At 43.7% G+C, this 13,458-nt stretch overlaps 1 protein-coding gene across 1 annotated transcript in view; it reads left to right on the forward strand.

The window, feature by feature from the left end:
* Positions 1–13,458, forward strand: part of DDR2 (discoidin domain receptor tyrosine kinase 2) — a 61,505-nt gene that overhangs the window by 27,918 nt on the left and 20,129 nt on the right. The window contains exons 3-9 of the mRNA XM_060232442.1: positions 1,101–1,203; positions 2,846–3,077; positions 4,110–4,257; positions 6,714–6,819; positions 10,094–10,277; positions 10,875–11,118; positions 12,755–12,817. Coding sequence (XP_060088425.1) covers positions 1,101–1,203; positions 2,846–3,077; positions 4,110–4,257; positions 6,714–6,819; positions 10,094–10,277; positions 10,875–11,118; positions 12,755–12,817 — 1,080 coding nt within the window. The remainder of the gene's footprint in view (positions 1–1,100; positions 1,204–2,845; positions 3,078–4,109; positions 4,258–6,713; positions 6,820–10,093; positions 10,278–10,874; positions 11,119–12,754; positions 12,818–13,458) is intronic.

The raw sequence follows: 13,458 nt of genomic DNA on the forward strand, positions 1-13,458 counted from the left end.
ATGGGAATTTCCAGACTCTGCATTAGTAGCCATATTCTATGGGTTATGGCATGATCATTCATGACTAGGCATATTCCTTATATCCCCACCAACTCATTTTCCCCTGTAGCCACACTAATCAGTTGAAATAGGCCTCATTGCTCAGTAAAAGATGGTGTGCTTTGCATACATGCCTAGGTACTTACTATGTGCATGCATACTTAGTGCTTGATCCATCATCTCAGAATCTTGATATATTGTGCTGAAGAAATTCCTGTTGCAAGTCTGAGACCCTAGACCCTAATGAAATAGTGTCTGACAGTGGGTTTCCTGTCACTCAATTTCTTCTTCTGCAAAGAAGTTGGCGTTTTGTACTGGCATCTCCAGCTGAAAAAAGATCAGGTAGAACATGACATGAAATGACACCTGAGATCCTGGAAAGCTACTGCCAGTCAAAATAGACAGACATTTACCTTGGTAGACCAGTGGTCTGAATCTATGGAAGACAGCACCATGGGTAATCTCAGTTGCAGAGAACTAGTTCCTGTGCTCAGGGATCCACGCTGCACTGTCTTCCATAAGAAGAAGATGAAGATGATGATGATGTTGGATTTATATCCTGTCCTCCACTCCAGATCTCAGAGTCTCAGAGCAGTTTACAATCTTCTTTATCTTCCTCCCCCACAACAGACACCCTGTGAGGCGGGTGGGGCTGAGAGAGCTTTCACAGAAGTTGCCCTTTCAAGGGCAACTCTTGCGAGAGCTATGGCTGACCCAAGAGCATTCCAGCTTATGATTTATGACTCATGTCTGAAGAGAGAAGATGCCTCAAGATCTTTCTGAAACATTCCCCATAGCCTGGGATAAAGAAATAAGGGATATGTCTACTCATGGCAAAATTAATTATGCACAGATGAGAGGCTATGCAACAACAAATGAATAGAAAAAGGGTTTCATTTGTGGCTTATTGGTATGATCACTTGTCACTTTGATTTTAAAAGCTATGGATTGGAATCTGTGGATCTGTTCTGCTCTCAATGCACAAAGCACTGTTGATGAAAAAAATTGTTAAAATCCAGTACTGGGTAAATTATGTACATTTGTCTTCTCTTTCTCTGCAGCTGTCTGCCGCTATCCACTGGGCATGTCAGGTGGACATATACCTGATGAGGATATTTCTGCTTCTAGCCAGTGGTCTGAATCCACAGCTGCTAAATATGGAAGGTGAGAATTGGATGCACTAGATTGTATAGAAGCCTTTTTAATCTGATTTCAGCTAGAAAAATTAAACCATGTTGTCCGCATATAATAGTACTGAAATTTTCTGCTGGCCTGTAGAAGGTGCAACAAATTCTGGGCAAGATAATTTCAGGACAATATGGAAAAGCAATCATAGAATTACGGTATATATAACGTAGTTCTGCTCTCAGTTTCTCTTGTGATCTAGGGTGGAAATATCAGATACAAGTGATTTCTTTATAATTTCTCATATTCCATATTTATATTTTCCTCTTTTACCAGACCAGTGTCCCATGCTAAACAATTACCTAAATAAATTTAAATATTTCCTGGCACAAATTTCTTTTTTCCCCCAAAGGAAAAAGCTAGTCTTGGCTTTCTACCATCTCATTGGAATAGCAGATACTTCAGAGAGCCCAGAGTCATCACTTTTATGTATCCATCCAGACAGGGTTGCCTCTATCATATTTTGGAATCTCCAGACTTTCTGCAGTTGGCCCTAGCTTCAAATTTTCTGCAAACCTTGACTCGGAATCTCCAAACCTTCTGTGATTGGCTCCAGCCATTTTGTTGTTGACTGCCATTTTGTGGTGGCAACCACTAACTGAAGCAAATAATAACTATTTTCAGTATTTCAAAAGTGCATACTGGATCAATAAGACTAGTGATCCCTGGTAGAGACTTAAGCATACACAGTATGTGCAGTGATAGGTGCTCTCTGGTGGAGCTAGAGGGACAGATTAAACCTTTGAGCACAAATACATTAAAAATGACCAGTAAAGAAGCACTTACAAAAATCTGAGAAAGGATAGTGGACACCCCCACAAAATAACTGCCATGGGATCAGACACAAAATGTCAGCCACAGGGAACAATAATAAAATGTTGGGCGGTTTCAAGCCAAGCAGCTTCCCATGATGGGTGCAGTCATTTCTGAATGGGTCCTCCCTGAAGACCCCAAACTAGTTTCTCATCAGCTCTTCTACAGTATTTCCTGTTCCAATAACTTGGAGGAAAGCCAAGAATGGATCTTTGCTTTGGGGAAGAAGTGTTTTGCAAACTAAGCAAGTGAGCACCAGGAAATGTTTGGGTGCTAGCATGGTATTTGTAATCACCATGTTGGAAATCACTGGTCTATCACCAGATTTTGTTTTGTTTTTAAGCAGGAATGCAGATCCAGCTGGCTCGGCATCAGGGTGTGTGGCTCAGGGGTGGAATTCTAGCAGGAGCTCCTTTGCCTATTAGGCTACATCCCCTGATGTAGCCAATCCTCCAAGAGGTTATAAGGCTCTTTTTTGTAAGCTCTTAGAGGATTGGCTACATCAGGGGTGTGTGACCTAATATGCAAAGGAGCTTCTGCTAGAATTCCACCCCTGGTGAAGCCTAATATGCAAATAAGTTCCTGCTGGACTTTTTCTTAAAAAAAACAACCCTGTCAATCACTAAATAATGCTGTGTAAAGCAAAAGGGCCAATGGCAGTGAGAGTTGTAGCTCAACTCTTCAAAGCCTGGAAGAATGAGGCAAAGCAGGCTTGTGCCTGGAGCCTTGGGAAGAGATCTCCTCCAGCTCTAGAATAACGAGCTAGACCAGCCATATTCACTGACCTGTCTCCTCTGTATTTCTCCAGGCTGGGTTCTGAAGAAGGAGATGGCGCTTGGTGCCCTGAGATCCCTGTGGAACCAGATGACCTCAAGGAGTTCCTGGAGATTGATTTGCATGCCCTGCACTTTATCACGCTGGTGGGGACCCAAGGCCGCCATGCAGGAGGCCATGGCAATGAGTTTGCTCCAATGTACAAAATTAATTACAGCCGGGATGGCGCCCGCTGGATCACCTGGCGGAACAGGCATGGAAAGCAGGTAAGAGCAATGCAGGAGTGTTACTCCAGAGAGGTACCATTAAAAGCTCCAGGGGGAGGCTCATAACGCTAAGCAGCAATTTTTGCTGATTTCTACATGCAGTTTTGTGCCTTTAGTTTTTTTTTTCTTTTGTCTCCTCCCCCCTCCCCTTTCTTTTGAGATGACTTTTATCCCAATCTTTTTCTGGATGCCAGTTTTGAGTTGCCTTTTTATTGTATGTACTGTTTAATTTGGTTTTCTTTGTCCCACTCACCTCCAGCCCACTTTTTGATGATAAGAACATGTTCATTTTCACTTTTTAAAAAATCCATCCATTATATCGATATAAGTATGCCCCCAAAATTAAAAGGGTGTGTGTGCTATGACACTACCATTGATGATGACAGTACCCTCCCTTGGAAATCTTGATTATTTAAGGCACTTGTGGAAGAAAATAAACTGACTCCACAATGAACATGCAGGGGGAGGGAAGAACTGTGCCTAAACTGATTTCAGTGCTCGTGGATTGAATGCCAGGAAAAACAGGAGTAAATTGGGCACATGGAGGTGAGATTAAACCTATAGCTGAAGTAAGTTGATTGCTAATTGGAAAAAATCCTACACATGTATCAAACTGAGTTGGCCAGTTTGGTGTAGTGGTTAGGTGTGTGGACTCTTATCTGGGAGAAATGGGTTTGATTCCCCACTCCTCCACTTGCACCTGCTGGAACGGTCTTGGGTTAGCTATAGCTCTTGCAGGAGTTGTCCTTGAAAGAGCAGCTGCTGTAAAAGCTCTCTCAGCCCCACCTACCTCACAGGGTGTCTGTGGTTAAGGAGATTGTGACTGCTCTGAGATTCAGAGTGCAGGGTGGGATATAAATCCAATATCATCATCGTCGTCGTCTTCATCGTTGTCGTCATCATCTTCTTTTTCTTCCACCAAGAGAAGAATACAATCTGAACACTACCACATCATTTTAAGGAGACTTCTGGCACATCTGCTTTCTGCCTGCAAGCTTTCCCTCTGATCATGGTGTGTTTTTTTTACCACAGGTGGTTGATGGAAACACCAACCCTTATGACATTGTCCTCAAAGACTTGGAGCCACCTATAATTGGCCGATTTATTCGGTTTATCCCTGTGACTGACCACTCCACAAATGTCTGCCTCCGGGTAGAGCTCTATGGTTGTGTCTGGTTGGGTAAGTACCATGGTCCATTAGCTGTGACCCAACAGGACAATCCACACAGAAGGCAAATATACCAGTTTTAGCTCCTTTAAGCCACTCACAAAGTGCTCTCATGTCTTTTAGTCCAAACATACTTTTCCTATCCAAGACTGAGCTCAGGGAGAAAAAATGGCTCTGCAAGTTTGAAAAAGAAGCTAACTGGGTGCAGTGCTTTGATTTTTTTTTTGAAAGTGAGCAATGCACCTGAAAAATTCCATACATGTATGTGTGAGCCTTGGTATTTCATAGATTAACATTTATAAGCATTCATGAATAAGAGCTCATCATGCTGCTGATGGGAACTCTGACACATGAGTCCTCTTTAAAGAATCAGGAAATGATATTGATGTACAACCCTGTAGTGTCATCCAAGTGGGTAGCCATGTTGGTCTGAAGTATTGTGACAAAGGGTGTTTTTACATTCAGTTTGATCCAGAGTTTTAGAGTCTTCAAATCGCCTGCCACTGTTCCGCTTTAATTATTTTCCTTTTACATTTAAGCATTTTAATTTTGGGGCCGGGGGGGGGGGAGGTCTCTGATCAGAGGGCAGCCAGAATACCAGTGCTTAGTTAAATGTATATGATTGCTTGGAAATCGTGTCAACACTGCAAAAACAATACAAATTTAAATTACTAGATGAGGTAAGCAATGATATGTAAAAATTTCAAGTGCTGTCAGTTCTCATGCAAATTACTGCACCTTGTGGTGGCTTTTGGAGGAGTCGTTTAAAACGCATGAAAACTTCTACAATACAAGTTTGAAATGCCTGTAGAGAAAAGACCAGATCAAAACTAGTGTGGAGAAAAACATTGCAGAAGCAGCTCGGAAACTTATCTCATTGAAACAAATGTAGATGCTTCGGGCAGCAACGATGCAAGACAGTTGTGAGAACGTTAGGTAATGTAAAAGGTGAATTTCCAATGCAGTGATAGAGAGTCACAAACTGCCAGTGTAAAAACACCCAACGTTAGTCTAATAGCACCTTTAAGACCAACAAAGTTTTATTCAGGCTATAAGCTTTTGTATGCATGCATACTTCATCAGACAATGAAATGGTGTACAGTGAGCAGTGCACGTAGTGCCATATAATATATAAAAAAAAACCCCTCCAAAAGCCCTCTGGTGGCACAGTAGGGGAAATGGTAGATAGAGAAAAGTGCACAGAGAGTGCCCGTGTGGATGTTCTGTTGCCAGTGCACATACTTCTGCATTTGCAGTAGCAATGAACACAAAATGGAGAATCATCACCATGTGGACGCAGGCATAGTAAGTTCATGGCAGAAGTCAGTTGTGAGGCACAGACCATGCTACATCTGCAACAAAGCCAGGGATGGAATAAGGATTGATTACAGAGCCTGCTAGAATTCCTGCTGTTACATGATCTAATGGTCCTAATTTTCCTGGCCGTGTGTTGGGAGAGCAGGTATGTTAAGCCAGATCCCTTGCCAAAGTTAGCAGAGTGCACTAGGCTCAGAACCAGCAGAGTTCCTTTGAGCATCCTATGCTTGTAATAAGACTACAAAGCTACACAGAGCCCCTACTCAGTATAAAATAAAATAGGAACTGATTTATTTAGGAAATATGTACTAGATAGTGCAGTATAGCGAAAGTGCAGAAAGGGACAGATTCTGTCTATTTAGTGATGCAGATAGGTACTCTGCATCCATGGTGCCGAAGATGGAGAACATGGCCTCCGTCTTTGCGTGCATGCAGGAAGAGAAGGAAGGAGATGGAAGGGAGTTGTTTCCCCTAAGAGTAGCAATCTGCACATCAAAGGGTTCAGTGACAGAAGAATAAACAGGAAGATCCTTATATTGAGTTGGATCATTGGTACATCTAGTTCAGTACTGCCAGGTTTGACTGGCAGTGACTCTCCAAGGTCTTTCCCAGCACCTGCTGTATGAGATCCTGTAGCTGGAGATACCAAGGAACATACAAAACAGGTGTTCTGTTCTATCTATCTGTCTGCAACTCTCTGGTCACTTGCTTCTTGGAGGCTGAGGCACAGAGACATTGCATCTGGTTTTTCCAACACCCTGGAGGGGTGTAGGTTCCCAGCCTCCCAACGGGCTGTGTATAGGCCAATCCCTTCTCATATTTGTGTTCCCATCATCAGGAGGACCAGTGTATTGCAGTTAGGTTGCTGATCTCCAGATTGTACCCAGAGATCTCTCACTATTACAGTTGATCTCCAGACTACAGAGTTCGGTTCCCTTGGAGAAAATGGCTGCTTTGGAGGGTGGAGTCTATAGCTATTGTACCTTGCCGTGGTCTCTCCCTAGAACTCATCTTCCTCAGGCTCCACCTCCCAGATCTCCAGGCATTTCCCCAACCCAGAGGTGGCAACTCTAGTTGTAGTGTTGTGTGTGATCAAAGGGCTTCCAGCCTGGCAACAGAGCAAGAGTAACCCCTGTTCTATCCCTTAACAGATGGGTTGGTTTCATACAGCGCTCCAGCTGGGCAGCAGTTGGTTCTTCCTGGTGGCACTGTGATTTACCTCAATGATTCAGTCTACGATGGAGCTTTTGGTTACAGGTAGGTTCTCCAGTATCCTGTAGTGAAGGGAGAGCTGTGAGTGGTAGACAAGGTGGGATAGATGGACAGGAGAATGTTTCAGAGTGAAAAAAAGCAGGCCATATGGAAGTTTTGGGAGAATGCCATATTTTCAAATTAAACTAGTAAACATAAAGAGGATGTAATTATTTTCCAGAAACTCTTGACCTTTAAGCAACTTTTTGCAGTTTCTTTCTATTGTATATTTCATAGCTAGAGTCATTTGTGTCACAACACATGCACACACACACCAACAGAAACATCATAATCACATACCCCAAGTGAATATCCCTATTTGTATGTTGCGGTGATCACATGTACATCCTGCATGTTCATGGTGCATATGTTTGTAAGAAAGAGCATTTTCACTTCATAAAATTGGGGACCGGTACCTGGGTAAATGTGGAATTTAAATCACTAGTTCAGCTGTGCAGTTATTGGGATAACATGAGACTTACTCAACACATATCCAAAGAAGAACCAAATGTACACTTGTTCAAAGTTTGAAAAAAATCCCAAGGAAATTATTTATTTTATTTTTTTATTTTATTTTATGACTTCTATGGCTAAATCTAGGCATTTTATACTCTGAATGCTGGCTACCGGTCAAGTAATCATTGATTTGTTATATTCTCTGGTCTGGTATAGCCAGAAAACCATAGCAGAATGCACAATGCTTACCACATAGCAGAAGCTTCTCAGGTTTGGATGTGTGCTGCTAAAGTTGTGTGGAGCCTCCTTTAAGCTTAAAACTAATAAGAGGAGTTTATTATACAGAATTCCATCCTAGATAGAAAATTCTGAGATAGAATAGAAACCTAATCTATCTGCCTAGTGTGGATGAGGATGCAAGAATACATCCTGCATCCATGTTGCCAAGGTGGAGAGAAAGCAGTGTGTGCAAGAGAGGTGTTAAAGCTGGAAGGAAAGAAGTTTTGTCCCTGAGAATAGCATTCTGCTTCAAAGGGATAGTATCAGAAAGGAAAGACTGCTCTGTGTGTCCTGACCTCTCTATCTAAGTTTATGGTGCCATTTTTAAAGTCTTGAGGCAGGAGACAGTGTACAGTCCTCCACTTCCAACATAATTAAGCTATGCCAAACATTTGGACGAACCAGGCCATCTTGCACCTGGTGTCCAGTGGTGGGAAGGAACAACCCAGACTTTGAAGATAAGGGCTGCTAAGCATCATGAGAGAGTGGAGACTTCTTTTGGGAGTGGCTGAACACTGCTCTCTCACAAGCCTTAGGGCAACTAAGCACCAACATGTAACCAAGATGGAGTCACACAGGCCATACTTTCTACTCTGGACAGTGGTGGATGCTCACAAAACTGCGTGTTACAAAGTCTTCTTGCCTCTGAGGGCAGGATCTTCATTGCCCCGCTACTTGGCCTCCAGGTGGTAAAATTCTAACAAAGCTTTTTGGGATTTCTGACATATGGCTATGGTACATTGCAAACAGAAAATACACCAACAGTATAGGCTCATACATATAAATGAAGGCTGTGTATGGCTATTGCTCATTTTTCCACCGTGCCTTGATTCCAACAGACTAGTGTGCAATGGAATCAAAGAGAGGGTCCTCTAAATTATGAATTTTGGCCTCAGCACTATGATTAACTAGGCGCTGTGCATCAGGAATATAAATTCAGAATTCTTGCATTCTTGTTAAAGCATGACACACCCTGGGCTGCAGTGATCGTGTCTGATGCTAACCTATTTTGCAAAACAGCTGCTCTCATACTGCAGTGCTGTATGGTCTGGTTACATACTGCAGCAAAGTCTGGTTACATTTTGCACATTAACTACTTTCGGCTCATCATTATTAAAGCTATCTTTGTGTTTCAGCTCTATTATCAGATCTTGTGAGGAGGCAATGGTCCACTAGGGGGCACTCTTGCCAAATGATTAAACCCACACAGCCCTTCAAGGATTTGAATGGGTTGAGCCCCTTTCCCCCCTTCTCCAGAGCAAGGGGCGCTCCTATCACACACAGTTGAACCCAGGTAGTCCAAGATGGATTCAGAAAGTTGAACTCCTCCCGCCTCTGGGAAAAATCTGGCTTTTAGAGTTTGGATTCCCTATGCTAGAACAGCTGCAATCTCCTCAGGCAACAGGAGTATCCATGCAAGGTACACCCAAATGAAAAATCTCTCAGCTCAGTCCCTGCTGTGTGCTCCTCAACAAGTCTAAGAGCTGCTAAAAAGCAAAAGAGAGCGGAAAGTTCTCTTGGGAGCGGCCAAACAAGACTTCTCTCACAAGACTCAGGGCAACTAAGCAGCAGCATGTAACAAAGATGCAGTTACACATGTCATACAATACTGTACATGGATTGTATCTAGTTTCACTGTAACTTGTGGAAAGGAAAGCTCCCCTGTGCAAGCACCAGTTGTTTCCGGCTCTGGGGTGACGTTACTTTCACGTTTTCACGGCAGACTTTTTAATGGGGTGGTTTGCCATTGCCTTCCCCAGTCATTTTACACTCCCCCCCCCCCCGGCAAGCTGGGTACTCATTTTACCGACCTCAGAAGGATGGAAGGCTGAGTCAACCTCGAGCCTGCTACCTGAAAACCCAGCTTCCACCCGGGATCAAATTCAGGTCGTGAGCAGAGCTTAGGACTGCAGCTTTAACATTCTGTGCCATGGGGCTCTTTGTAACTTGTGATCATCAGTCAAAAGATTATTGTTCTGCAGAAAGTTGCTTTCTGGGAATCTGATAATTGAACGAATTGCAAGCTTGGGGTTTGAGGGAAAACCAAAATGGTGGCAGGAATAGAGGTATAAAAAGGTGATGGGCGGTAGGGGTGCATGGAGATCATGATGGGTGCTTCATCCCATGAAAGCAGACCTTTTTTAGATGCAGCCTGAACAAAGTTAAAGTAGCTCCTAGTGCATGAGGCACCTAACAGCCCCAGATTACCCCCAACAGGCCTTGTCTTCCATTCCTTCTAGGAGACGAGTGCCCAAAATAATCCCCCACTTCCATGCTGGACAGGAACTGATATTCCCTGTACAAGGAAGTTTTGTTTCCATATAAGGAAGTTGTTTTGAGAAATAATTCATCACTGGGACTTTTGAGGTCCCCCCCCCCCCCATAGTAACCACCTGCATCCCACAGCAAAAATTCCCGAGGGTTGGGGAAGAAAAAGCTGCAGCTGGAAGCCAAAGCTGATAAAGGAGAGTCTTGCAGGAGTTCCGGGAGATGCCACTGGCCCTCATCCTTGGTTTTTGCTTCCTTCTCTTGTGTCTTTTCCTAGCATGACAGAAGGGTTAGGCCAGCTGACAGACGGAGTTTCAGGCCTGGATGATTTCAGTCAGACCCACGAATACCACGTGTGGCCTGGTTATGACTACATAGGCTGGCGCAATGAGAGCACCATGAACGGCAATGTGGAAATCATCTTTGAATTTGACCGGATCAGAAACTTCACCACGATGAAGGTTTGTCATTGAAACCAGTACTAGTTCCTGTGTGTTTCCTTCAGTTTGCTACTGAAGGCCACTTTATCTCCCTTCCTCCCCTTTCTGTCAAACCAAAAATGGGGTTGGATCTTATGGATCTGTTGAACATGAACATATGAAGCGGCCTTATACTGAATCAGACCTTTGGTCCATCAAAGTCAGTATTGTCTACTCCGACTGGCAGCGGCTCTCCAGGGTCTCAAGCTGAGGTTTTTCACACCTATTTGCCTGGACCCTTTTTAATTGGAGATGCCGGGGATTGAACCTGGGACTTTCTGTTTACCAAGCAGATGCTCTACCACTGAGCCACTGTCCCTCCCCTACGGTGTTCCTCCTAGGGATGCCAGCTCAGGGTTGGGAAAAACTGGGAGATTGGGTGGATATATAGAGCTATAGAGTTCAACTTCAGGAGATGGAGACTAATGTGGTGTGGCATAGGCAGGGGACATGCCTGGCTGGCCAGGAGAAGAACTTGGCTGTGTCAGATGCTTCAACTGGTGCAGTCTCCAATGCCTGGAAGGCACACAACATGGCAATATCAAGTCAAGCAGAAAATTCCCCTTCTCTACCGCACAGGTTCACTGCAACAACATGTTTGCCAAAGGAGTGAAGATCTTCAAGGAGGTGCAGTGCCAGTTCCGCTCTGATGGAAATGAATGGGAGCCGAGCGGCATCTCTTCGGTGCCGGTACTTGATGATGTGAATCCCAGCGCCCGCTTTGTCACGGTACCCCTATTCCATCGCATGGCCAGTGCCATTAAATGCCAGTTCTACTTTGCTGACACCTGGATGATGTTCAGTGAGATCACCTTCCAGTCAGGTATGATTTCTATGGTGCAGGGATGGATGCTGGTACTTTCTGGTGGTGTTGCACATATGCATCTGTGCACATGTGCCATTAGTTTGGCTACCCATTTTGAGAGGGAGCCAATAATCCTTGCTCATGTTATGCAATAATCTCCCTTTAGAAGTGGTTGGAGTCCTTTCAGGAACTGTTGATGCGCTAGGAGGTAAAGTTACTGACCTCAGAAGTGGGGAAACTGTTTTGCCTTTTGGAAGGTTATAACCAAACTTGCATAATATCTTCTGCCATAACAGTTTTGACCATTGGAACAGGGTCTTCTGCAGGTGCTAGCCTACAAATGGGCAAAAACAATAACTGCCCATTTACATGCCTTCTCTGTTGTGGCCCCCATCTTGTGGAACGGCCTGCCTGAGGAGGTCAGGAAGGCTCCCACTCTCAGTGGTTTTCCACAGGACTTTTCTATGGAGGCCGTAGAGTTGCACTGTACTAAATGATTCACAAAGTCACTTAGAAAAATTATTAGGGACTGTGGTCTGTACTCCTGGGTATAGAGTGTTGAAACTAGGATCCCACTCTGGAATTTTGCATCATTTAATGAGTCCTATTAATATTTATGCTTTGCTGCAGTTCAGTTTTTAGACTTCTGGTTGGTTTTATAACCCTAATCCTATTGCATTGTTTATTGAATATCTCATTGTGTTGATTATTTTGATTCACTCTGTTTAATCCACCTGGAGTCCAAGTGAGAAAGGTGGACTGTACATAGCATAAACAAAAAAAATAAGTAACTTTTGAGTTCCTGTGTTCTCCACCAGGGGAACCTATGACGTTGCCTTGTACTGAACAGGACTTGTGGTCCATTTGGTACGGTATTGTCTCTGACCAGGCAATAGATTGGATCTGGGGTCTTTAGCATTCAGCATTTTGCTGAGCCCATATTTAACAGCTTTCTGGTGTGGGGGGGGGGGCGTTCCCGTGGAAGCAACAAATGAGGATACTTAGTGAGCTCTGATAAGGTGCCATAGAATTACTGAGGGACAACATTTGGCTTGGTGGATTAGAAATTATACTGGCCCACACTGCACAGAGGATACCTGCAGCAAAGCAAAATATAGTGAACACAGAGCCGGGCAGCAGGATTGCTCCCACCCCTGTCTTGAAGGCCATTTATGCATTTGCAAATAGCATAGATCCAGGTGGGCAGCCGTGTTGGTCTGAAGCAATAGAACAAAGTAGGAGTCCACTAGTACCTTTAAGACCGACAAAATTTGTCTGTGCAAATACAGGGTAACATGTGTAGCATGGTCTTAGTGTGGGCCAATTACCATTCGGAATAAAAAAACTACTAGGTATTACACAGATCATTTAGATGTTATAGCAAATGCGTTAATCTAAAGGAAGATGGGTGGCTCTGAAGCTGCTGCCCCAGCTTGCACTGAGTTTTCTCATTTTGCTGTGTATTTGAATAATACTATGTGACTAGATCTACGGCAAGCTCAGGGCTTCCGAATTAGGAAATTGCCATCTGTAATTCTATGTCTAAGTTCTATTATCTAGTGCAGCAGCTTCACAAGTTAAAGCTTATGAACGAGAGATTGCAGTAGGCAGGAATTATGTGTGTGATGATGATTCCTCCTCTTTCTTTTAATAGATGCAGCCATGTACAATAATTCTGGAGCCCTTCCTGAGTTTTCCGTTACCCCCACTACTTATGGTATGTGTGATGCTTTCTGTTAGCCCGGGATATGGATTATAACAAAAGTGACCTAGTTTATCCAGAATATTCTTAACTGCTTGCTCAGGCAGCTGCTGAAATGTCAATGACTGATAAATGTCCATGGAACAGTAGCGATAGAATCAGTATTTAAATATAATAATTTGAGAAAGGTTAATAATGGCACAGTAGAGAGAAAAAGGAGCCCCGTGGCACAGAGCGGTAGAGCTGCAGTACTACAGTCCAAGCTCTCTGCTCACAACCTAAGTTCGATCCCTGTGGAAGCTGGGTTCTGACAGCCAGCTCAAGGTTGACTCAGCCTTTCATCCTTCTGAGGTCGGTAAAATGAGTGCCCAGCTTGCTGGGGGAAAAGTGTAGATGACTGAGGAAGGCAATGGCAAACCACCCCGTAAAAAGTCTGCCGTGAAAATGTTGTGATGTGACATCACCCCAGAGTCAGAAATGATTGGTGCTTCCTAGGGGACTACCTATACCTTTTTTCTGGTCTCTGCCTAAAGTGGCAGGGAATGCAAAACAGGGTTTTAAAAGGCTCAGAGCCATTTAAACCCCTGATTTCTGCTCTTCACAAACCACCTTAAAAATTGTGGACGTTCATGGTATCTCTTCAGTTTGCAAACTTT

This window comes from Heteronotia binoei, chromosome 2 (assembly GCF_032191835.1).
Source record: "Heteronotia binoei isolate CCM8104 ecotype False Entrance Well chromosome 2, APGP_CSIRO_Hbin_v1, whole genome shotgun sequence".
NCBI classification, from domain to species: domain Eukaryota; kingdom Metazoa; phylum Chordata; class Lepidosauria; order Squamata; family Gekkonidae; genus Heteronotia; species Heteronotia binoei.